The sequence below is a fragment of the Scyliorhinus canicula genome, chromosome 14, assembly GCF_902713615.1.
Source record: "Scyliorhinus canicula chromosome 14, sScyCan1.1, whole genome shotgun sequence".
NCBI lineage: Eukaryota > Metazoa > Chordata > Chondrichthyes > Carcharhiniformes > Scyliorhinidae > Scyliorhinus > Scyliorhinus canicula.
The window spans coordinates 50,932,779-50,956,943 of record NC_052159.1 but is presented as its reverse complement, the minus strand read 5'-3'; the positions used below and the strand labels follow the sequence as shown (position 1 = coordinate 50,956,943).

At 48.6% G+C, this 24,165-nt stretch overlaps 1 protein-coding gene across 5 annotated transcripts in view; it reads right to left on the bottom strand.

The window, feature by feature from the left end:
- The window catches only part of spata13 (spermatogenesis associated 13), a 425,777-nt gene that overhangs the window by 161,783 nt on the left and 239,829 nt on the right, over positions 1-24,165 (bottom strand). For all 5 annotated transcript variants that reach the window (XM_038818100.1, XM_038818098.1, XM_038818099.1 and 2 more), the window contains exon 3: positions 13,088-14,887. In XM_038818100.1, the coding sequence (XP_038674028.1) occupies positions 13,088-14,887 (1,800 nt within the window). The remainder of the gene's footprint in view (positions 1-13,087; positions 14,888-24,165) is intronic.

The window sequence follows — 24,165 nt, the reverse complement described above, 5'->3', positions numbered from 1 at the left end:
AATTAAATTCCGAAGCTCTGCCCAATCCCAGGCCACCTGAAACACCAGATACCTAAAATGAGATGCTGCCAGACGAAATAGCAGTGGGGGGCACCCCATTCCCACTCCCGGTCGGGAGACCACGAAGTACTCACTTTTCCCTAAATTCAATTTATATCCTGAAAACGTCCCAAATCTCTAAAAGAGCTCAGAGCCATTCAGAGCCACCAGACCACCGGCCAGGAGACCTCTTCTGTGAAATTAAACCCCACATTGTCCTCAATCACCTTTCTTATCTTGTCAGAGAAACTCGCATCTACTACATCCATTCTCCACCCAGCCTCTGGGTTGCCTGCTTCTCCAATACTACATCCACCCAAAGCGGAGTGTGATCCAAGGTCACAATAGCCGAGTACTCTGACCGCTTAGCTCCAACCAACAGCGCCTTTCCCACCACAAAAAAGTAAATCCTTGAAAACACCTTGTGCACCATGGAGAAAAATAAATACTCCTGATCCCTTGGGTGCAAGAATCTCCATGGGTCCACTGCCCCCGCTCCACTTCCCCCATCTCCCTCATAAGCCCTGCTGCGTGTTTCTTGATGGTGAAAGGCGGCACGTCATCCGCTAGCGGCAGGATTCTCTGCTCCCATCAAAGCCACTCCACGCCGCTGGGAAACCGGGACAGGCATTGCCAGCGGGACCAGAGAATTGTGCCACTAGCAAAAGGCTGCAGAATTCCGGCCTAAATGTATTCTAGGCTGTTCAGAAAAGACAGGATACAACAGAGAGGCTCTGACCATCATTTGCCATTCTAATGGTTGGAGGCATGGTGCTGGAGGCCTACTAATGCCAAACTGTTGTTTGAAAAATAGGGATAGACCAAGTAACTACAAAACAGTCAGCCTTACATCAGGGGTGAGCAAATTATTAGAAACAATCTCAGTAGTAGAAATCAATTAGAAAGGCAAAAATAAATCAAGAATAAGCAGCACAGATTTGTTAAGAAAGGACCTGACTAACTTGACAAACATTTTTTTTAAAAATAAACAATTTTATTGAGGTAGTTTTTGGCTTTATAAACAGTTACAGACATCATCAGAAAGAAAGCAAAAAAGGCAGAAATGTGCAAACATCCACGTACTTTCAATACTTCCATCGTAACATATTGCACAAGCCCGCTCCCCTCCCACTGGTACTACCCGCCATATTTTCCCTCCTACTCTACTCTACCACACCCCCCCCCCCCTCCCCCCCACCCCCCTGCTGACGCTCACTCTCCCGCAAAGAAGTCAATAAATGGTGGCCACCTCCGGGCGAACCCCTGCACAGATCCCCTCAAGGCGAACTTAATTTTTTCCATCCCCAGGAAACTCGACATGTCCGCAAGCCACCACTCAGTCTTCGGGGGCTTTGAGTCCCTCCACGCCACTAATATTCGTCGCCAGGCTATCAGGGAAGCAAAGGCCAAAACATCGGCCTCTTTCTCCCCCTGGACGCCCGGGTCTTCCGAAACCCCAAAAATTGCCACCCCTGGACTCATCGCCACCCTTGTTTTTAGCACCTGGGACATGACCCCCGCAAATCCCTCCCAGTACCCCCTCAGCTTAGGGCATGCCCAAAACATGTGAACATGGTTCGCTGGTCCTCCCGCGCACCTAGCGCATTTGTCCTCTATCCCAAAAAATTTGCTCATCCGAGCCACCGTCATATGGGCCCGGTGAACGACCTTAAATTGGATCAGCCCGAGCCTAGCACATGTCGCGGTCGAATTTACCCTACTCAGGGCCTCTGCCCACAGCCCATCCTCCATTTCCCCGGCAAGCTCCTCCTCCCATTTAAGTTTCAGTTCCTCTGTCTGGGACCCTTCCTCCCTCATGAGCACCTTATATATACCCGAGACTCTGCCCTCCCCTTCTTCCCTCCTAGAGACTATTCTGTCGAGGATCCCCATTGGCGGGAGGCGTGGGAAAGATGGGACCTGTCTACGAACAAAGTCCCGCAACTGTAGGTATCTAAAATCATTTCCCCTTACCAACCCAAATTTCTCCTCCAAGCTCCTCAAACTCGCAAAGCTCCCTTCCAGGAACATATCATCCACCCTTCCCGCCCCTGCTCGCCGCCACACTCGGAAACCCCCATCCATACTGCCGGGGGCAAACCGATGGTTGTCGCAGATTGGCGCCCAGACAGATGCCCCCATCTCCCCCACATGCCTCCTCCACTGGCCCCATATCCGCAGGGTCGCCACCACTACCGGGCTGGTGGTGTACTTGGCCGGCGGCAGCGGTAGAGGAGCCGTGACCAGGGCTTCCAAGCTGGAGCCCCTGCACGAAGCCGCCTCCACCCGCTCCCAAATAGACCCCGTACCCACCATCCACTTCCTTATCATAGCGATGTTGGCCGCCCAGTAATAATTGATCAGACTCGGCAAAGCCAGCCCTCCCTCGCTGCGGTTCCTCTCCAATATCGCCTTCTTCCCCGCGGGGATTTTCCCGCCCAGACAAAGCTCATGATCACCCCGTTAACTCTTTTGAAGAAGGACTGTGGGATAAAGATCGGGAGGCACTGAAAAATAAACAAAAATCGAGGGAGGATTGTCATCGTTACAGTCTGCACCCTCCCTGCCAGCGAGAGTGCATCCCATCTCCGAAACTCTCCCTTCATTTGCTCCACCACCCTGGCCAAATTTAACTTATGCAGCCTGCCCCAGTCTCGTGCCACCTGGATTCCCAAATACCGGAAATTTTCCTCAACCAGCCTAAACGGTAGCCCTCTCAATCTGTTCTTCTGGCCCCTTGCCTGGACCACAAACATTTCACTCTTGACCGTATTTAATTTGTATCCTGAGAACTGGCCGAACTTCCTCAGCATTCCCAGTATAGTTCCCATCCCGGCCACTGGGTCCGACACGTACAGGAGCAGGTCGTCTGCATAAAGAGAAACCCTATGTTCAACCCCGCCCCTCACCATCCCCTTCCAACTCTCTGCGGCTCTCAGCGCAATCGCCAGCAGCTCTATGGCCAGCGCAAACAGCAGCGGGGAGAGCAGGCAGCCCTGTCTGGTCCCTCGGTACAACCTAAAGTACTCCGACACTTCTCTGTTGGTCCTGACGCTGGCCCTCGGGGCCTGATATACTAATTTGATCCAATCCACCAATCCCTCCCCAAACCGTCCGAGCACCTCCCATAGATAGTCCCACTCCACCCGGTCAAAGGCCTTCTCGGCGTCCATTGCCACCACTACCTCCACCTCCCTACCCGCCGGGGGCATCATTATCACATTGAGTAATCGCCTCAGATTGGCCGCCAGCTGCCTACCTTTCACGAACCCCGTTTGATCCTCCCCAATCACCTCCGGTACACAGTCCTCCATTCTACCCGCCAGTACCTTTGCCAGGAGCTTGGCGTCTACATTAATCAGGGAGATTAGCCTGTAGGACCCGCACGCCACCGGGTCTTTACCCCGCTTCAATATCAGTGATATGGTGGCTTGTGACATTGTCGGCGGCAGGGTCTTTCTGTCCCTTGCCTCATTGAAAACCCTCGCCAAGACCGGGCCCACCAGCTCAGAGAACTTCCTATAAAACTCTACTGGGTATCCATCCGGCCCCGGGGACTTCCCCGACTGCATAGCCTTAAGGCCCCCCAATACCTCCTCTACTCTAAGCGGGGCCCCCAGCTCTTCCACTCGCCCCCCACCAACTGTTGGGAATGTTAACCCATCCAGAAACCTTTTCATCCCCTCCGGTTCTTCCGGCGGCTCCGAAGTATACAGCTTACGATAGAAGTCCCGGAATACCCTATTCAATTCTGCCGGGTCCTCCATTTTGCGACCCCCCCCCCCCCCCCCCCCTCGTCCCTCACTCTACCTATTTCCCTGGCCGCCTCCCTCCTCCTAAGTTGCTGCGCTAACAGTCTGCTAGCCTTTTCCCCATGCTCGTACACCACTCCCCTCGCCTTCCTAAGCTGTTCCACGGCCCTGCTCGTGGATAGTGCCCCCAGTTCCACCTGTAGTCTCTGCCTCTCTGCCTGTCCCCGAGTAAAACCTCCCCCGGGGACTCCGCGTGCTCTTCATCTATCCGACCCATTTCCCTGACCAATCTATCCATCTCTGCCCGGTCTGCCTTGGCTCTGTGGGCCCCAATTGAAATCAGCTCCCCCCGCACTACTGCCTTTAGCGCCTCCCACAGGGTCGCCGCTGAGACCTCCCCCGTGTCATTCACCTGCAGGTAATTTTTTATACATTTCCGAAGCCTCTCGCAGATCCCCTCCTCCGACAGCAGTCCCACATCTAGCCTCCATTGCGGGCGTTGATAGCTCGCTCCCCCGAACTGCAGGTCCACCCAATGTGGGGCATGGTCTGAAATGGTAATTGCTGAGCATTCCGTGTTCTTTACCTCCCCCATACAGTCCCTGCTTAGTACAAAGAAATCTATCCTGGAATATACTTTATGGACGTGCGAGTAAAACGAGTAGCCCCTTCCTGTTGGCTGTCTATCTCTCCAGGGGTCCACTGCCCCCATTTGCTCCATAAACCCTTTCACCTCCCTTGCCATTGCTGAGAGTCTACCCGTTCTGGGACACGACCGATCCAAAGTCGGGTCAAGGACCATGTTAAAGTCCCCTCCCATTATTAGCCTGCGAGAATCCAGGTCCGGGATCTTCCCCAGCACTCTTTTAATGAAGTCCACGTCATCCCAGTTCAGGGCATATATATTCACCAGCACCACTCTTCTCCCCTCCAGTCTGCCCCGTACCATCAGGTATCTGCCCCCCCTGTCTGAGGATATGCCCTCTGCCTCAAATTGCACGCGCTTGTTGATCATGATTGCCACCCCTCTGGACTTCGAGTCGAAGTCCGAGTGGAAGACCTGGCTAATCCAGCCCTTCCTTAGCCTGGTCTGGTCCAACACTTTCAGATGTGTCTCCTGCAACATAATTACGTCCGCCCTAAGGGCCCGCAAGTGCGCGAACACCCGCGCCCTCTTAACCGGCCCATTCAGTCCTTTGACGTTCCAGGTGATCAGCCTGGTCGGGGGGCACATCCCATCCCATCCCATTCCCCCCCCCCCACCCCGCCGGTCAGCCATAGCCTTTCTCGGGCCAGCCCCTGGCCTGTGCGTCGCGCCATTCCTGGCCCGCCCTTTGGCTGCCTCCACCCTCGACCTCCTTTCCAGTGCCTATTTCAAGTCTCTCTCCCATCAGCAGAACAACCCCCCCCTCCCCTAACCCCATCCCCCGATACCCCCACCCCTGCCATCTACTGGCTGTAACCCCCCCCCCATCTGACTCCCTTGACTAGCCAATCTGCTAGCCCGGTGACTCAACACTCCGGCGCCTTCCTGTCTCATTCCCATTGTTTCCCCGTCCTCCTCCCCACTCCCCGGCGCCCCATCACCCTCTCCCACCCACTGGGGCAAGCCGGCTCCAGTGTCTTCCGCGAGCTGCACAAAAAGCACAAACCAGCCCAAACAGGAAAAAAAAACACAGAAAAAAGAGAAAAAACACAAAAATATATACCCAAACCACCCCCCCCCCCCCCCATAAGAAACAAGAGAGTTCACAAAAAAACAAAAACAAAAAAGGGGGGGGGGGGAAAGGGGGGGGTTAACCCCCCAAACCAATGTCCATGAACAAAGGAAAGAGTCCCAAATGTTCCGCTTGGCCCCTTTGGCCCAGCAAACCGTTGAGCAGCAGTCCAGGCACATTCGCGTTCCTTCCCACAGAAATCCTCGGGCCCTAATTTGCGTCCTTGGGGCCTCCTTTCAGGACCAGCCCCAGGTCCCTCACAAAATCCATCGCTTCTTCGGGCTCGGAGAAGTAGTGGTGTTGACCCTGGTGCGTGACCCATAGCCGAGCTGGGAACAGAAGACCAACCTTCACGTGCTTCTTGAACAGCACCTCCTTGACATTCTTAAAGGTTGCTCGCCGCCGAGCCACCTCCTGGCTTAGGTCCTGATAAATGCAGAGAACACTGTTGTTCCACGTGCTGCCCCTGGCGCTCTTTGCCCACTGCAGCACCCGCTCCTTGTCCACGAACCTGTGGAACCTAATCACCATCGGGCGGGGGGGTCCGCCCGGCCGCCCCTGCCTTGCCTGCACTCTGTGTGCCCCCTCCAGCTCCGGCGGTCGCGGAAAGGCTTCGGCCCCCATCAGCTGCTTCAGCAGGTCTGCTACAAACGCTGCAGCATCAGCTCCCTCAGCCCCCTCCGGGAGGCCGACCATCCTCAGATTGTTCCTGCGGACTCTATTCTCCAGCTCCTCCACTCTGTCCAGCAGTCTTCTCTGCCGCTCTTTCAGGCCGTCAACTTCTAGCGCTGCAACCGTTTGCGCATCCGCCTGCTCCTCCACCGCCTCTCCCAGCTCCTTAACTTTAACATCCTGGGCATCCAGCCTCTGGTTCAGCTGATCCACCGTTTTCTGGATTGGGTCCAAGCTGTCCCGCTTCAGCGCTTCAAAACTGGACTTCATTACCTGGAGCATGTTATTCAGCGCCTGCTGGATTGTTGAGTCCGGGGTCCGTGTGTCCGCCATCTTAGGTCCCAGGTAATTTTCTTCAGGTCCTTGTCTCTGTCCCTTTTGCTCCTTCTTCTTCTGCCTTCTGGACTCCCGCTGTTCCATGTGCCGCAGCCCGCTCCTCAGCACCTTCGCTGCCGCCTTCCTTCGCCCAGCTCCTTAAATTTTACCTTCTGGGCATCTGAAGTGGGTCCAAGCTGTCCCTCTTCAGCGACTCCAAACTTTTTTTTCTTGTCCTGGAGGAAGGAAGGTCCGTGGGTCCGCCATCTTACCCTTCAGGTCAGTTTCCTCCTTGCCTCCGTCTCTCTCTCTCTCTTTCTTCTTCTACCTGCTGGCCTCCCACGATTCCATCAGCTGCAGCCCGCTCTCCTCTTCTTTCATGGCAGCCTTTTTGCCGCCCCCGTGGTCCCGCTATCGCGGGGAATCAGCTGCTAAGCCCCGCCGGAGTGAGAGCCCACCGAATGTGCGGCTCACTCAGGCATCGCCGCCACCGGAAGACCTTGACAAACGTTTTTGATGGTATAAAGGAGAGACATTGAGGGTTGCACATTTGATGTAGTTTAAAAGAGATAGAACTGGTGGGGGATGATGGCAGGTAGTGGGGGATGGAGGCGTAAGCCTCCGGTAAGAGTCGTGACATGGAACATCCAGGGGCTAAATAGGCCGGTTCAAAGGTCCCGGGCTTTTGCACACCTGAGGAGTTTGAAAGCGGAGGTAATTTTTCTGCAGGTGACGCAGCCCGGGTGAAAGGTCAGGTTAGGTTGAGGAAGGGATGAGTGGGACAAGTATTTCACTTGGGGATTGATTCAAAGTCATGGAGGTGCCCATTTTGTTGAACAAAAGGACGGAATTTGTGGGGGCCAGGGAAGTGCTGGACCCAGGGGGAAGATTTGTGATAGTGAGTGGGGTGCTGGAGGGGACGCCAGTGATGCTAGTCAACATATATGTGCCCAATTGAGACGATGCAAGGTTCATAAAGGGGTTAGTGGGAACGATTCCGGACTTGGATACGCACCAACTGATTATGTGGAGATTTTAATTGTGTGATGGGAGCTAAAGGTTGACAGGCAAAGCCCCAAGTCAATGGGAAGGAGGACAGTGAATAAGTTGGGAGGGGTTTATGGAAAGTATGGGAATGGTTGATCCATGGATATTCAGGTACCCGGGGGGGGGGGGGGGGGGGGGGGGGGGGGGGGGGAGTATTGTATTCCTTCTTCTCACACATGTATAAGGTGTACTCTAGAATTGATTATTGTGGTGAGTTGAGCAGTGCTGATGGGGTGGTGGGGTCGGAGTATTCGGGAATTGCGATTTCGGATCATGCGCCACATTGGCTCGAGGTGAGGCTCAGCTCGGGGCAGGTGCAGAGGTCGGGATGGAGGCTTTTGGCAGATAAAGGGATTTGCAAAAAGGTGAGGCTGGCGATTGGGGATTAATCTGAACGGGGAGGTGTTGCCGGCTACGTTCTGGGAGGAATTGAAGGCGGTGGTTCGAGGGGTGATTATCTCATTCAAGGCGCACAGGGATAGGAGGAGGAGGGAGGAGCATGGACAGTTGCTGGACGGGACAGTCGAGGTGGACAGGAGATACTCAAGGGCTCCCACTAAGGAGTTGTTGGCAGAGAGGAAGAGGTTGCAGGGGCAGATCGATAGGTTGACAACGGGAAAGGCGGTGGGGCAGTTACGGAGCCGAGGGGGGTGCAGTACGAAGACAAGCTGCATGTTGGCCCATCAGCTGCGGAGGCAGCTAGGGAAATTCTAAGGGTGCATGTTGGCCCTTCAGTTAGGGAAAGGACAGAGAAGAGGGAGGTGGTGTCAGAGCTGGGGAGGATAAACAAGGTGTTCAGTGGGTATTATGAGAAGCTGTATAGGGCGAAGCGAGGTGCAGAGGAAGGGGATACGGGACTGATTTTTGGATGGGTTGGGAGTTCCCAACGTTGGAGGAAGGGAAGAAGCAGGCATTTGAGGAGCAGCTCAACCTGAGGAAGGTGATAGATAGTATCAGGGGAATGCAGTCGGGAAAGGCCCCAGGACCAGACAGTTTCCCGGCGGAGCTTTATAAGGCATTTGTGGCAGAGTCGGCACCTCATTTGTTGGGGATGTTTAGTAGTAAGGGGTAAGAGGAGGGGGGAGTTGCCAGAAACCATGACACAGGCATCGATTACGCTAATCCCAAAGAAGGGGAAGGACTCGCTGGAGTGTTGATCATACAGACCCCCTTTCGTTGTTGAGTATGGACGTGGAAGTACTGGCTAAGTTGTTTGCGGGGGAGGATTGAAGGATGTGTGCCAGGGGTGGTTTCGGAGGATCAAACAGGTTTTGTAAAGGACCAATAGCTCTTGGGCAATATCAGGAGTCTGTTAAATGTGGTTATGACTCTTTCAGGTGGGGTAGGTACCGGAGGTTATTGTTGCTATGGATGTGGAGAAGGCTTTTGATTGGTGGAGTGGAGTGGAGTTACTTATTTGAAATGTTGGGAAGATTTGGGTTTGAACCGAAGTTTGTGGTGTGGGTGCGTCTTTTGTATGTATCCCCAGTGGCAAGTGTATGTCCAATTGAATGAGTTCACCAAGCTTTGGACTGCCATGGGTAACGAGGCAGGGGTTCCCATTATCGCCGCTGCTGTTCACACCGGTGATTGAGCCCTTGGCGATGGCCCTTTGGGGGTCTGTGGCATGGTAGGGGATTGTGAGGGGGAGCATGGAGCACCAGGTATCATTGTACATGGACGGCCTGTTGCTCTTTGTGTCAGACCCGCTGGAGAGTATGGGTAGGTTCATGGGATTATTGGAGAGGTTTGGGGCCTTCGCCGAGTATAAGCTAAACGCTGGGAAGAGTGAGAGGCGGGATTCTCCAAGCGTTCGCGCTGAAATCGTGCTCGGCGCGGGGGCAGAGAATGGGCATCAAACCTGAGATCGGGTCCGATACCCTCCGGTCTCCAGAGAATCGCTGCCAATCGGGCGTGCGCAGTCGATGCGGCGCCGGTCTGGGACCATTGAAAAAGCCTCCCACGGCAATTCTTCTTGGTGCCCATCTGCGGTGTGGGTTGGACATTGGCACGGCGCGGCCGACACAGGCCGCCACCGTGCGTGGACCCCCGACCGGAGGTGCAAGGCCCCGTATCAGCAGCCGGAGCTGCGAAGAGTACCGGGGCCCTGCTAGCCCATCCAGAAGTCTAGAGTGATTCGCGCGCGTTTTTTCGCAGACGTGGGGTCACAGCTCCATTATTGGAAAATCCCGGCCGAGGTGTTTCCGGTGAATGCGACGGGGTGGCAGGGGCAATTTGGAGGTGTTGCCATTCAAGATAGCGAGAGAAAGGTTTAGATATTTGGGGATTCACGTGATGTGAGAATGGGCTACGATGGACAGGTGGAATTTGACAACGCAAGTGGAGGAGATTTGGGGGGATTTTAAGTGGTGAGATATGTTGCACCTGACATTACAGGGAGGGTGCAGGTGATAAAGATGAACTTGCTGCCAAGGTTCCTGTTTGTTTTCCAGACCGTCCCGATCTTTCTCCCGAAGGCCTTCTTCCGGATGTTGGAAACAGTGTTTCCGGAGTTCATATGGACAGGGAAATTGCCGAGGGTAAAGAGGGCCATTTTGCAGAGGCACAGACAAAAGCGGACTGGACTTTGCACCGTCTCCCCGTGTTTGCGTGGGTTTCGCCCCACAACACAAAGATGTACAAGGTAGGTGGATTGGCCACGCTAAATTGCCCATTAATTCGAGAAAACTATAGGGGAATCGACATTTATAGAACAAACGTAGCAAGGATCAAGAACAAGTGCACAGATAAAATTGTAGTATACATGCCAGAAGCCAACACCTTTATGTAGGGTTATATTTGCATGTGCATGGGCAGTACAGTGGCGCAGTGGTTAGCACTGCTGTCTCACGGCACCGAGGCCTCAGGTTTGATCCCGTCTCTGGGTCACTGTCCATGTGGAGTTTGCACATTCTCCCCGTGTTTGCGTGGGTTTCTGCCCCACAGCCCAAAAGATGTGCAGGTTAGTTGGACTGACCATGCTAAATTGCCCCTTAATTGGCAAAAATGAATTAGGTACACTAAATTTTTTTTTTTTAATCTGCGTGTACATAAAATAACTCCAGGTTATTGAAATACTAGGCGGCCGTCCATTTTGCCATATGGGTAGTAATCTGGCAAAGCAGAACACCAAACTGTTCTTTGTGTTGCTAAATTCAGGATGGTTGGTGTACTGTTCACAAAGACCACAAAATAGCTTTAACTTGAACAAAGCTATACATTTATTTACACTACTAATTTGGATTCGACATATACTCCTAAATAATACGTGGTAGATTATTAACATGTAATCTACACTCATCTACAACTAATCTCTATTCTATTATAAACTATGATCTGCTCTTACTCACACTATCTTTTCATCAGCCTGTACTCTGGCTAACTCCTTTACTTCTCTCCCCCACAAAGCTTTTATTTCTTATACTCTTATACACTTGTCATATATATTTGTAACTCCAGCTCCATCTCGTGGCTATTCTATACATTTCATTAACCATTGCAGATCTTATATTTATAATATCATACAATCTGCTGTAAAACACACCTATTTTGTTTTCATCATTAACTTCAATAGGATAAAAACTAGACAGGTTCCACAATGGGCAGAAAACCCTCAGTCACAGTGAAGATGAAAATGTACCCATGTTAGAAGTTATGATCTATAATTCAATGCATGGTATGACCAGTTGTGCCCACGTTTTCACCACAGTCCTCAGTTGAGCAGATTATATTCATCAATCCCGTGTAAAATGCTTTTTCCTTGGATTTCAATTTGTGCTGTAACTGAGGCTCCAGAAGGCTACAAAAATGCATGAATATTTGGTTTTCTGAGTGATCTCAATGTACCACGCTTCAGGACATCCTTTCCTGCAGCGTAAGAGGTAGACTACATTGGTCGAGTCGCACGAGTATGTGCCACGTACCTGGTGGGTGGTGTTACCACGTCCCGAAGCGTGGTACATTGGCGAGACCATGTAGACACTGCGACAACAAATGAATGGGCATCGTGCGACAATCACCAGGCAGGAATGTTCCCTTCCAGTCGGGGAACACTTCAGCAGTCAAGGGCATTCAGCCTCTGATCTCCGGGTTAGGGTTCTCCAAGGCGGTCTTCAGGACATGCGACAACGCAGAATTGCTGAGCAAAAACTTATAGCTAAGTTCCGCACGCATGAGTGCGGCCTCAACCGGGATCTTGGATTCATGTTGCATTACATCCACCCCCCACCATCTGGCCTGGACTTGCAAAATCCTACCAACTGTTCTGGCTTGAGACAATTCACACCTCTTTAACCTGTGATCACCCCCTATCTCTGGATCTGTAATGATTTGATTACCTGCAAATGCTCGCATTCCAAGCATTGTCCAGCATCTCTGACTTTGTCTATATAAATGTTTCTGGAACATACCTCTCCATTCACCCGAGGAAGGAGCTGCGCTCCGAAAGCTCGTGTTTGAAACAAACCTGTTGGACTTTAACCTGGTATTGTAAGACTTCTTACTGTGCTCACTCCAGTCCAACGCCGGCATCTCCACATCAAAACTCCACATGGACAGTGACCCAGAGCCGGGATCGAACCTGGGGCCTCGGCGCCGTGAGGCTGCAGTGCTAACCCACTGCGCCACCGTGCTGCCCGGCTTGTACTTTTAAACATAAACATGATTTGAAACAAGGATGATTTAATTTTTTATGCTGCCTTAATTATCGTTTGGAGTGTCTGCCGTTATTTTAAACAAGGATTTTTAAAAATCTTACTGCAGCAGGTATATACATAAACCAACCCAGGCTTTTAACCATTACTGTACCATATACATATAATACAACATAAATCTGAAATCCCTACATTCATCACAAAGTACACAGTCATTCACAGCAGGAACAGTTGAATGATATAAGCATAATATGACTGATGGCATCTCCTTCCGAATGCAGGAGACCAGTATGAGCGAGCCAATTCCTTAACCAGTGGAATTGTAGACCCACAAAAAAAAACTGGTATCAATATAAGAGAAGCTTATGTAATATTGATCTAGCATTTCAGAAATTAGACTTCAAAATTCTATTACTACTTTCCCCACCTCATTGAAGCCAAAACAATACCCAACATTTTAAAAATCATCAGTTGTAATCTAAATAATGAATAGGAAAAGTAATTCCAACCACTGGAAAGTTTCAGTTCCAATTATTCTTTAACCGCTGTTGTTGCTGGGACAGATAATCTACAACACCATTAACGAAAAGTCTCATCACTTCCCCATCCCAATCGCTGCTAATTCTGCAGCTGCAGCATCATTAATGCTAAAGTATTCATGCTATAAATAGAACTATCAAATACATTTATAATTTGTTACTCATATGTATCATTATCTTCATAAGTATATGGTCATGTATACTGCATAATGAGTCAGCCACAGCTCTGAGTAGTATTCTTGTCTCACCCACAAGATTGCAAATTCAATATACAGATGTAACCCACAAACTCCTCACATAAATCAAACAAAATGTGTCTCTTATAGCAAAAATAAGCCGTACATAAATCCTACCTCCTCCTTTTTCTCATCCACTCCAGAAATTGTTGTATTCAGACTAAGCTGTGAATGGCTGCTTATCCCGCTGTCTTCATTACCATCATCATAGAAAACGGTTTGCACCAGATCCTGAAATGATACTGGACATTTTTCAACTTTTGAGATAGTTCCTTCAGTTCGTCCATCACTGTCCATAGAACTAAGTGACAAGGTACTATGTTGATTTGGGCAGTCGAAAGTAATATTGTGTTTAACCTTTTCAATGGTAGGACTTTGAGGTTTAGGAGCAGTTGGTCTTACTGGAATATTAGGCTGCTCAGTTTCAAATGTGAATTGACTGGCATGTTTGTCTTCATTGGAATTATCAAAGAATACTTCATTGGTGGAGGGACTAACAGGAGAGAAGGTACATTGATTATTTGGTTTTGTTACAGCTAAGCTCAAACATTGAGAAGACCGAGTGGTTTTAAGCTCTGGTGAGGATAATGATTTTTCCAACTGTACAGTAGCAGTCTGAGTATTTGTGGGAGTTAATGAATTCGGGGATGCAAGAAAGGAAGATGGTTGGTTCCAGTCAGGCGTAGAAAATCTGTGTTTTTCATTGTCAGCACTGCTAGAAACTCTTCGAGAATAATCATCATGTAGCCTACTGTTAGGTCGAGCTGGATCGCTTTTTTCATGTGAAGGTGAATTTTCCTTTGATTGACTCTCTCGCCTCCTTGCAACATCTGCAACATTACTCACTAGTCTTAGCATCCTGTCAAAATCTTTAGCCCTAATCGGACTCCTCCAGCGTTTTGATCGCCTTTCAGTATTGCCATTGACTTTTTCATCTGCTGACGAAGTGCTTGCTGTCCGTCGTATTCTTTCATTTTCATTGGGGACTTTTAACTCTGTGAGGTTAGAAGTTGATTTCCTTTTAAATGAACTTTTCTTGAAAAAACTTAAATTGTCAGTGCTTTTGCTTCTTCTGTAGATAGCTTTGTGGTTTTCACAGTTTGTTACTATTGGATCACTAATGTTTGATTCTTGAGCGCCAAGAGATACAATCCTGACAGAGTCCTCTTCAATTGGGGATTTATCACAATCCAATAAATTTATCCGTCCAATCCTGTAAGCACGTCTAATGCTCCGTGATCGGTGGGTGTGGCGCAAAAAGGCTTCATCAACATCTTCAGTTTCTGAGCCATCAGAAGCCACATCCTCCACAGAACTACACAAATCCTGTAAAGTGCCTGTGTAAGAACACCTGTTCCGCATTTGCACAGCATGGCCATTTTGCACATGTTTGTGCACATTTTCAAAATTTTCCACATTTAAACCCTCGGAGTTTCCTCTGGCTTGAATTCCTTGAAAAACCGAGGATTTGAGCTTTTTGAAAGAACCCATTTTCCTTAAAGATGTTAAGGCATTCCAAGTGGGGGAATTTCCCATCAATATCACAGAACGGGGTCTACTGTCAGAGTTATAATTAGTGTTCTTCTTAGGATTTGAAAAAAAATGCATGATTTTTGACGAACTCAATTTATTCTCTTCCATTTCCTGCTCATTGTTGTTACTATGGTCACAGTAACCATTACCTATATTCTGATGTGATAAATTATGGAACATTCTGGAATCAGTATTATCTACAGAATACAAGATGTTTGTATTTCCCCATCCATTATGGACAGATTTCGTGTTGCCATTACTATAGATGCTGGTAAGATCTAGGTTGCTGATATTTTCATTTACTGGCTCCACCTCAGCTTCACTACCTTCCTTCGCTTCTTCATATATGTTGTGAGAGGTTACCACTTCACTGGACTGGAGTGCCTGCAGAGAGGAAACAGAAAGGATTGAACAAATCTTTTCATATTCACTGGCAATGGTGAAACACTAGTTTAGGTATAACTAGAAATAGAGAACATAATAAATTGAACAATAAACAGTCATGTGATTGGTGAGACCCCATCATAGGGCTGGTTTAGCTCAGTGTGCTAGACAGCTGGTTTGTGATGCAGAACAAGGCCAGCAGGGCAGGTTCAATTCCCGTACCAGCTGAGAATTCTGAATTCTCCCTGTGTACCCGAACAGGCACAGGATTGTGGCGATTAGGGGCTGTTCACAGTAATTTCATTGCAGTGTTAATGTAAACCTACTTGTGACAATAAAGATTATTATTTATTTATGTTTATAGCACTTACATCATCAATATGTCTTTAAATGCATTCACCAAAATTCAAAAGTATTCTAAAGAAAGATTATTTACTTTTGTTTCCCTTCTTGTGATCACTGCTGTCACTTACTCTCTCCAGGCTTCCATCCTACCACAGACCTTGGGCAGGGTTCTCCGTCCTGCCGCACCAGTTTTCTGGTGCAGTGACCTCCTCGCCAAGATTCCCCGTCTCGCCAGCCAGCCAATGGGGTTTCCCATTGTGGGCAGCCCCACGCCATCCGGAAATCCCCAGACATGGGTGCACTGCCGGCACAACAGAGAATCCCACCAGTGTAGAATCCAGCCCCTTTTCTTTGGTTCTTACCTCATCACTGCCCTTCCTTCTCTTTCTCTGATCATCAAGTTCCGATGGGCTGGGGCAGCACAGAGCACAGTGGTTACCACTGCTGCCTCATGGCGCCGAGAACCCAGGATCAATCCCGGACCCGGGTCACTGTCCTTGTGGAGCTTGCACATTCTCCCAGTGTCTCCGTGGGTCTCACCCCCACAACTCAAAGGTAGGTTGATTAGCTACAAAAAATTGCATCTTGATTGGAAAAAAATTGGGTACTCCAAATTTTAAAAAAAACTTCCAATGGGAAATTCCTTGGGGCCCTGCGGAAAGTGTCCAACTCAGGAGTCAAAGACTTGAAGCAGTTCTATAGGACTGACGTGGGTAGTTACCCAGGAAATGTTAGACAAATGAAAACCTAATCTAATATCTGGGTAACTACATAATTGACTCTTCCCCTAATCCAACAGGACTATCCCGATTACCACCCCACCAACTAAGCCATCTCATCAACCCTCTCCCCCACGCCCACCCTCCCCGCCCCATTAATTCTTCCGCTCACACACATTCACTCACTAACATGTAGATTGGACCTTTAAATTTACCATATGTCAGCTAGTGCCTTATAAAATGCCACGTGGGGCAGCATAGCGGCACTGTTGCCTCACAAAGCCAGGGACCCGGGTTCAATTCCGACCTTGGGTGACTGTGTGGAGTTTGCAATTAATCCCAGAGTCTGCGTGGGTTTCTTCCGGGTGCTCTGGTTTCCATCCACAGTCCAAAGATGTGGTTAGGTGGGGCTACGGGGTTGGGGCGAGGGTATGGGCCTGGGGGGGGTGCACTTTCAGAGGTTCGGTGAAGACTGCAGACGCGATGGGCCGCAGACCTCCTTCGGCACTGTAGGATTTCTGTAGTTCTATGGTTAAAGGGGTATGTTATGTTTTCCCCAACCCTACTCTTTTCTGATCGGCTTCCTCAAATGACATTGCACCGTGCTGTGCATTTCTGTGAAACCCAGGAAGATCCCAGAAGAAATGCACAACAACTTTGAGTTCGGGAATTTGAGTGCAGCAGCAATCTGATTGCCACTGCTCAAAAGATCTAGGCCAGTATCTCTTCCCACAAATACTGCCTGACCCACTGGAGTACCTCTAGCACTTTTGTTTTGATTTCAGCAGCACCTTTGCTTTTGTTTGGCAAAATGAAAATTTGGAGTTGCACCACTAAACTTGCTGTTGTTGTAACAGGATTCTGGGAGACTGGTGTCCATCAGCCTGCACCCTGAGTTTATGCTAGAAATTGTGATTCTTGTTGCAAAAGTAGGGTTTCAAGCCCACAAAAAGCTGTGCTTCCTACTTTCACTCAAAGACATAGCTCTAACTTAAAACGTATACCATCTTGATTCCCCACAGGATGGAATAACCACCCACCCTTTTGGATCGAAGGGGAAAATGGCTGCATGTTTTCCTCAATACAAAATCAATCTGAGGTACATTCTCGATCACTAGGGTCTCAGAAATCTAAGGTGCTTTAAATCTCAAATTATTTCCAAAGAATGTTTCCACAGTTCATAAACTCAAAAGTGAAAACACTGTAGCTAATTGACACGAATCAATTTGAAGTGCAGATCTTAGGTGTTGGCTCGCAAACTTAAAAAAGAGCTGCACTGAGGAGGAAGTAAAAAGTAGAAGACGGCAAATGCGGCCCTAGCGGTGCTGCAGCAGAAGGTGCAAAGGACAACTGATTCTTCAGAGCTTTAAGCATCCTATCAGATTAATTTCCAAAATACCAGAGTAGAAGTGTACACTGTGGAGTAGATGGAATGGTTCCTCGAGTCTAAAGGAGATATCTAACAGGTCAAGGCCATTAATGAGGTAATAGGGAGTTGAGAGTTTGAAGGTGAGGCCCAAGGGATAATTTTTTATTTTCCTCAGGGTTGATAGTTTGAGGTAAGGCAAGAGAAATAGGTGTTAAGGCCGTTCCCATAATTGTCAGCCGATCAACAGCAAGGTGAAAAGCTCATTGTCCGTGTGGCGTTTGCACATTCTCCCTGCGTCTGTGTGTGTCTCACCCCCAAAATAGGGTAGGTGGATTGGCCACGCTAAATTGCCCCAATTGGAAATAAAATGAATTGGGTACTTTAAATTTATCTTATAATTTAATGCAGTCGTCAATTGAGGAGGATAGGCACTCGCAAATGTCTTTTGTTTTTTAAATCGGCGAGCCAAGTAGTGTCTAACCTCCAGGGTGCAGGTTGGGTGGGGCTAAACCCCAGCAACAGACCAACAAGTAAGGGACGGAAGCAATGAACCGCAGCATAGGGAGTCATTAAAAATATCTAACAACAAAGTTGTGAGCTGTTCCGAAAACCTCTTATAAAATTGGATTGGAAAGCCATCTGAGTAGCTACCTCATTTCGGCCCCTCTCCAGGTTAATGCGGCTTTTAAATCTATTACTGTGACCTGTATAAATCTGAGGCTCCTGCGGATAAGTCGATCATTTTCTGGATAACCTGCCTCTCCCAGCTGTCAAAGCAGTTAGTTGGACTCCCTGTTACACCCCGGTGAGATTTTAAAATACATCTGTCTGATGCAGGTGTGGTCAGAGATTGCAATTGCTGGGTACTTAGCTGCCACTACTGGTCGGAGGAGTGCCCTATCTAAAATGAAAAAGTAATTGCAGGAGTATGCATTGTGAACATGAGAAATCTCTGTCATTCAGGTGCAAAAAACACCAGGGGTCTACCCCCCATTCTGGGCCATGAAAGAAGACAAGGCCCTGGTCGTGCCTGGTGGGACCAAAGATTTGGGGTTAGAGCGGTCCAATTTAGGCTCCAGAACATAGTTCAGATTGCCTTCTAAAATAAGATGGTGTGAATCGAGGTTCGGTAGGGAAGCCAACAGAGTTAATGAAACTCATATCATCCCAGTTAGAGGCGTAAATGTTGACCAGAACTACTGGGGTGCTGGGACAGGGAGCCGCAATTATATATCGATCAGTGGAGTCACAATGAGGCAAATTGAACTCTTTTATTAATTAAAATTGTTGTGCCCCTGAAACTAGAATGAAAAATTTGTCCAACCCATCCTTTGTGTAGCCTGGATTTGATACTTAAAAGGTAAATGGGTTGCTGCAAAAAGGCAATATCAGAGTTTAGGCTCTTAAGATGAGCGCATGCTCTCTACCGTTTTACAGGCCATTCAAACCCCTAACATTCTAGATAAACAGTCGGATTGGAGACTCCCACAACTCCTCAAACTGGAGTCAGCCATTCCCAAGCAGGGATATTAAACTAGGGACACAAGATAAAACAAAGCAACAAGATCCACCCAAGTTGGCCACCGAGCCAAGTCAGAAGTTTCAACAAAGAAAGACCAGCAGACACCTTCTGCAAACTTAACCTAACACTAAAACCCACCCACTCCTACCTGCCCAAGGGCACCAGCAGTCGAGCATAACCGCACCCAAAAGCAAATGGAAAGGTGGCGAACAATAACTTAACCTAACACCTACAAATAACAAAACAACACACAAAAACAAAGCTCATTTTTAAAACTATTGTTATGAGCTGCAGGAGACCCTTATATCATTCCCATTATGTGGAGATGCCAGCATTGGACTGGAGTGAGCACAGTAAGAAGTCTTACAACACCTGGTTAAAGTCCAACAGGTTTGTTTCAAACACGAGCTTTCGGAGCGCAGCTCCTTCCTCAGGTGAGGAGGAAACCCACGCAAACACGGGGAGGATGTGCAGACTCCGCACAGACAGTGACCCAAGCGGGAATCGAACCTGGGACCATGGCACTGTGAAGCAACAGTACTAACTATTGGCCATGTCACTTTAAGCCAAGAAGCCTGTATCTTTCATTCAAACAAAAGAATCTGGAAGGCTGTGCTGGTTTCAACTGGTGATTGCAGACTGGTCGGTATCAGTGAAGACTTGGTTTCATTGATTTGGCTGCTAGTCAATGAATGGGCCCAGCGGGTTGTGCTCTGCCCAGTAACAGCTGGTGATTGGATATTATTCCACTGGAAGGCTTGCAGAGTCCTGTGGTTCCAGTTTGGTTTCGATTTTGCTTCCGGCAGCCTGAGGTGGTGCAACTAACTTGCTCCAACATTATCCAGCTAATTCTCTCCGTGAGGCCACTATGAAGGCTGGCTTTCTCTCCAACAAGTCTGGGTGCTGTTATCTTGAGACTGCAGATACCTGAATAAAAACCACGTTCTGAAAGCATAATCTAATATGAAATAAAGTGTCTCTATAGAAAGATAGTGGCTTGAATGCAAACCTCAAGTCGAAGGCTCAGTTTGGTGAGAAATAAGGTGGCTCTCCAGAAAGCCTGCTGCCTGTGAGTATTGCATTCTCTAAACTACAGGGATCCTGAACGAATGACTCTATAAAGACGACCATTGCTGGCTGTGAACCAGAGGCTTCAATCAGCAAGTTTGCTGTGAAGAAAGGGTACTAAAGAACCACCAACTGAAGCAAAGACACTTATCTTTTGACCTTGATCCATTATTATTTTTTTACCCCTGCCACCCCTCTGTGTTTGCCTCTCTTGTGTGTGTGAGTAGAGCGTGGGACAGTTAAAGTGGGTAGTAGGTATTAGTTTGTAATTTACCAGTTGTACTTACTGCATATTCCATGATAGTCCTTGTTATAAATAAACTGTAATGGTGTTTAAACTTGCAAACCTGATGACTGTGACTATTGAGCAGCCAAAAGCCAAAGACTTTGGGTATTTTTGAAAGAATTATTGGTTAAATTCACTTATGTTGTGACTCCGGGTCATGTGGGGCTAGAATTTCCCATGCACTAACCCAGTGTGTGGTAACACAAGTTTCGCAAGTTGTAGAACCCTCCGTATAAAACTTGAGTATTATGATCATCACAGAAAATATAGTGCAGAAGAGGCCCCTTGGCATATCCAGTTTGCACCAACACATCAAAAACACCTGAGCTACCTACCTAATCCTATTTGGCAGCACTTGGCCCAAAGCCTGTAATGTTATGACGTGCCAAATGCTCATCCAGGTACTTTTTAAAGACTGTGAGGCAACCCGCCTCTACCACCCTCCTCCCAGGCAGTGCAATCCAGACCATCACCACCCTCTGGGTCAAATGTTTTTCCTCACATCCCCCCTGAACCTCCTGTCCTTTACCTTGAACTTGTGTCCCCTCGTAACTGACCCTTCAACTAAGGGGAACAGCTGCTCCCTATCCACTTTGTTCATGGTCCTCATAATATTGTACACCTCAGTCAGGTCGCCCTCAGTCTTCTCTGCTCCAACGAAAACCACCTAAGCCTATCCAACCTCTTTTCATAACTTACATTTCCATCCCAGGCAATGTCCTGGTGAATCTCCTTATCTACCCCCTCTAGTGCAATCACTTCCTTCCTATAATGTGACAACCAGAATTGCACACAGTACTCCAGCTGTGGCCTCACCAAAGTTCTATACATCTCCAACATGACCTCCATTTTGTAATCTATGCCTTGATTAATAAAGGCAAGTGTCCCATATGCCTTTTTCACCACCCTATTAACCTGCCCTCCCACCTTCATTGATCTATGATCTATGTATAGTTATTACCTCTGCCATCGAAGGTGGGCGGAGGTAATGTTTTTCCCCATTAGTCTGTAAACAATATGATTTAACAGAAAAGTTTCTAAGTGTGGTAGCGAGTGGAAACTGCCATGAGCTTCCTGACGCTTGACCTGGCGAGGCTGTCACAGCTAGAAAACGTTAATTGGTCCACTTAATAAGACTCCATGGGCTTCATGTCACAAATAATGGTCCCGCCAGCTGATTCACCGGGACTGCGCTCACCAGCCCCCCGCCAACAAGGGTGTGCAGCACTTAAATTTGGCACAGTTGTCAAAATAGGAGCAAAGGTTTCAGAGGAGGTTGTTGAATGTGGATCGACTTTGAGTTTCTTCAATGAGATGGAAGCTCTTAATAAAAATATTCTTTTCAGTTCTGAAGTTACAGAGCATCAACCAGGTAAGTAAAGCCTCAAGAAAGAGCGATGCAACCACTGCAACTATAATAATGTGGAGAATGTCCGGTTCTAAAGTGGTCTCTTCATTTGTAGAACCTGCAATCAATCTTCTGAAAATCTGGTTGTATTGGTGCCCGACATTTCATGTTTCTGCAGGCTAGCAGTGACATTCTGGTCAGGGTGCATGTATGAAGTAGTTAATTGCTACATGATGTCACTACAAAGATAATTGAAATGTTCGTGTATGACTAATGCTGCCCACACAGCAGCACATTTTCTAGCCTCAGTAAGACTACTAGGGTCCAAGAAGGCAGAAAAAATACTCCCTCGACACCAATGTGAGGAAAACTGGCAGGTTTATGCTAATGTGACTCATGGTAATAGGACACACATTACCAGCAATTTGAGCAATCAACTGAACAGTAGAAGGTCAAATTTCTTAGAGTTTAATGCAATTGTCACCAATTTTTATCAAAAGCTTCAGTGAATGCTGCACTTTGATATGGGTCAGACATCATGGCACAAAATGCTGCAAGAAAAATTTGCTAAAAAAACACTGATATGGCGAAACCATTTATTTCAATATAAGCTTGTAGTTAGTAGTTACGGAGCTATGCATGTGGTAAACCTGACCTCGGAAACATTTGCGCAAGCAGCGAGTCTTCAAGGCCTTGGATATTGCAACAAGGCAAGTTAAAATCTTATAAATATTTGCCTGGCAATACTCCAGGGTGAATAAAGAATCAAGTGTTTGCTCCTGTCTATTACAAAAACACATCATGCAAACAAATTCTACCGTTTGAACTGAATTGCGAGGCTGCATAATCTGAAGATATGCTAGGGTATTAGTAAACATGTACATTAGTGATGCCATCCAAGCATAATGTTGCTCAGGTTTGAAAAGCTTGTTTGAAAGACCAAGAACACATCTCAAAAAAGCATATCCCTTGGAGATAAGGTAGCCTATTTGAATACGGAATAATAAAGCAAAAACTAGGGCCGCGATTCTCCGGAAAAATCTCCAAGTGTGGTAGTGAGCAGGAATCACCACAATGTTCCCGGCGCTCGGCCCAGCGAAACCAGCAACACAATGCAACGTTAATTAGTCCACTTAACGAGGCCTCACAAGCTTCTCGCCCCAAATAAAGTCTCGCCAGCTGATTCGCCAGGACAACCGTTGCCAATCCCCACTAACAAGGTCAAGCAGCACTTAAACTGTATTGCCAGGGCAGTACATTGGCACAGTGGTTAGCACTGCTGCCTCACGGCGCCGAGGTCCCAGGATCGATCCCAGCTGGGTCTCCCCATGTTTGCGTGGGTTTCGCCCCCACAATGCAAAGATGGGCAGGGTAGGCAGATTGGACACGCTAAATTGCCCCTTAATTGAAAAAAAATGAATTGGGTACTCCAAATCGTTTTTTTTTTAAAACTGCACTTGCCAACCCCAGCCAGTTCACAATAATGGCGGCGAGGAGACCAGCTCCAAGATTTGGGGATGCCGACCTGGGGAAGCACCTGAACATGCTAGAGACCAGGATGGATGCCCTGTTCCCCCGGGGGTCCTGGAGGGTGAGCCACAAGACAGTCAGTGCTGCCTGGGATCTGGTGGCGGCAGCTGTTAGTTCCAACAGTGTGATCAAGAGGACTGGTCAGCAGTGCAGGAAGAAGGTCAACGACCTACACTATGCAACACGAGTGAATAGACACCAAAGCCCCCCCCCCCCCGGAACTCCCAGGCGAGATAGCAGTCAGAGGGCTGCTGGATCCTAGGACCCAGCTGAGTCCCAGCCTAATGCTGAGCCTCTGGAAGTGGGTTACCCAGAGCTGATGGAGACAATAGGGAATGACTGGGACGTTCAGAGGGCGATATCAGCGTCATCCAGCAATTCCATAGCCGCTTGGAGGAATCCCAGAGATTACTGGCACAATGAGTGGCACCGAGGCCAACATTGCTAGGGTGCCGACCGCAGTGAAGAGCCTGGTGCATGACATTGGCACCATAAGTGAAGGTGTCCAAGGTGTGGTGCAGTCGGTGAAGGCCATGGTTGAGGGCCTCGGCAGAATGTCCGACTCACTGGGTGATGTCATGCCGCCTTTGATGAGGTTCTGCGAGACATGATCTGCTCCCAGATGGGCATGTCCAAGGCACTGCGGAACTTTCCCAGTCGCAGATGGGCATGGCCGAATCACTGCAGAGTATGTCCCAGTCACTGAGGAGCATCACTGAGGGCATCAACACAATGGTGTGGACCATGGTGAACCACCAGGGCTGGCAGAGCCACATGATGCAAGGGCAGCTAAGGCTCGAATCAGCTTCACCTCCATCGCAAGGTGAACCCCAGGGCCCTATGGGCACCGATCGGGAGGAGGGAGCGCTGGGTGCCAGGCCTGACCCATCCCCAACAAAGGGGGGGGCGGCACCATCGGGAGTGGGGTATTGTACAGCACATTAAACAACTTTTTGCACAATCATTATGATGCCTCTGTCACTTTCTTCCACAATGCAGGCTGACATCCGGACCCTTTGCCCATCTCTCCACGCATCCCCCCCCATGGCGCTCACCCAGTCTCCGGCCGTGGACATGTCCCGCGGAGTTGG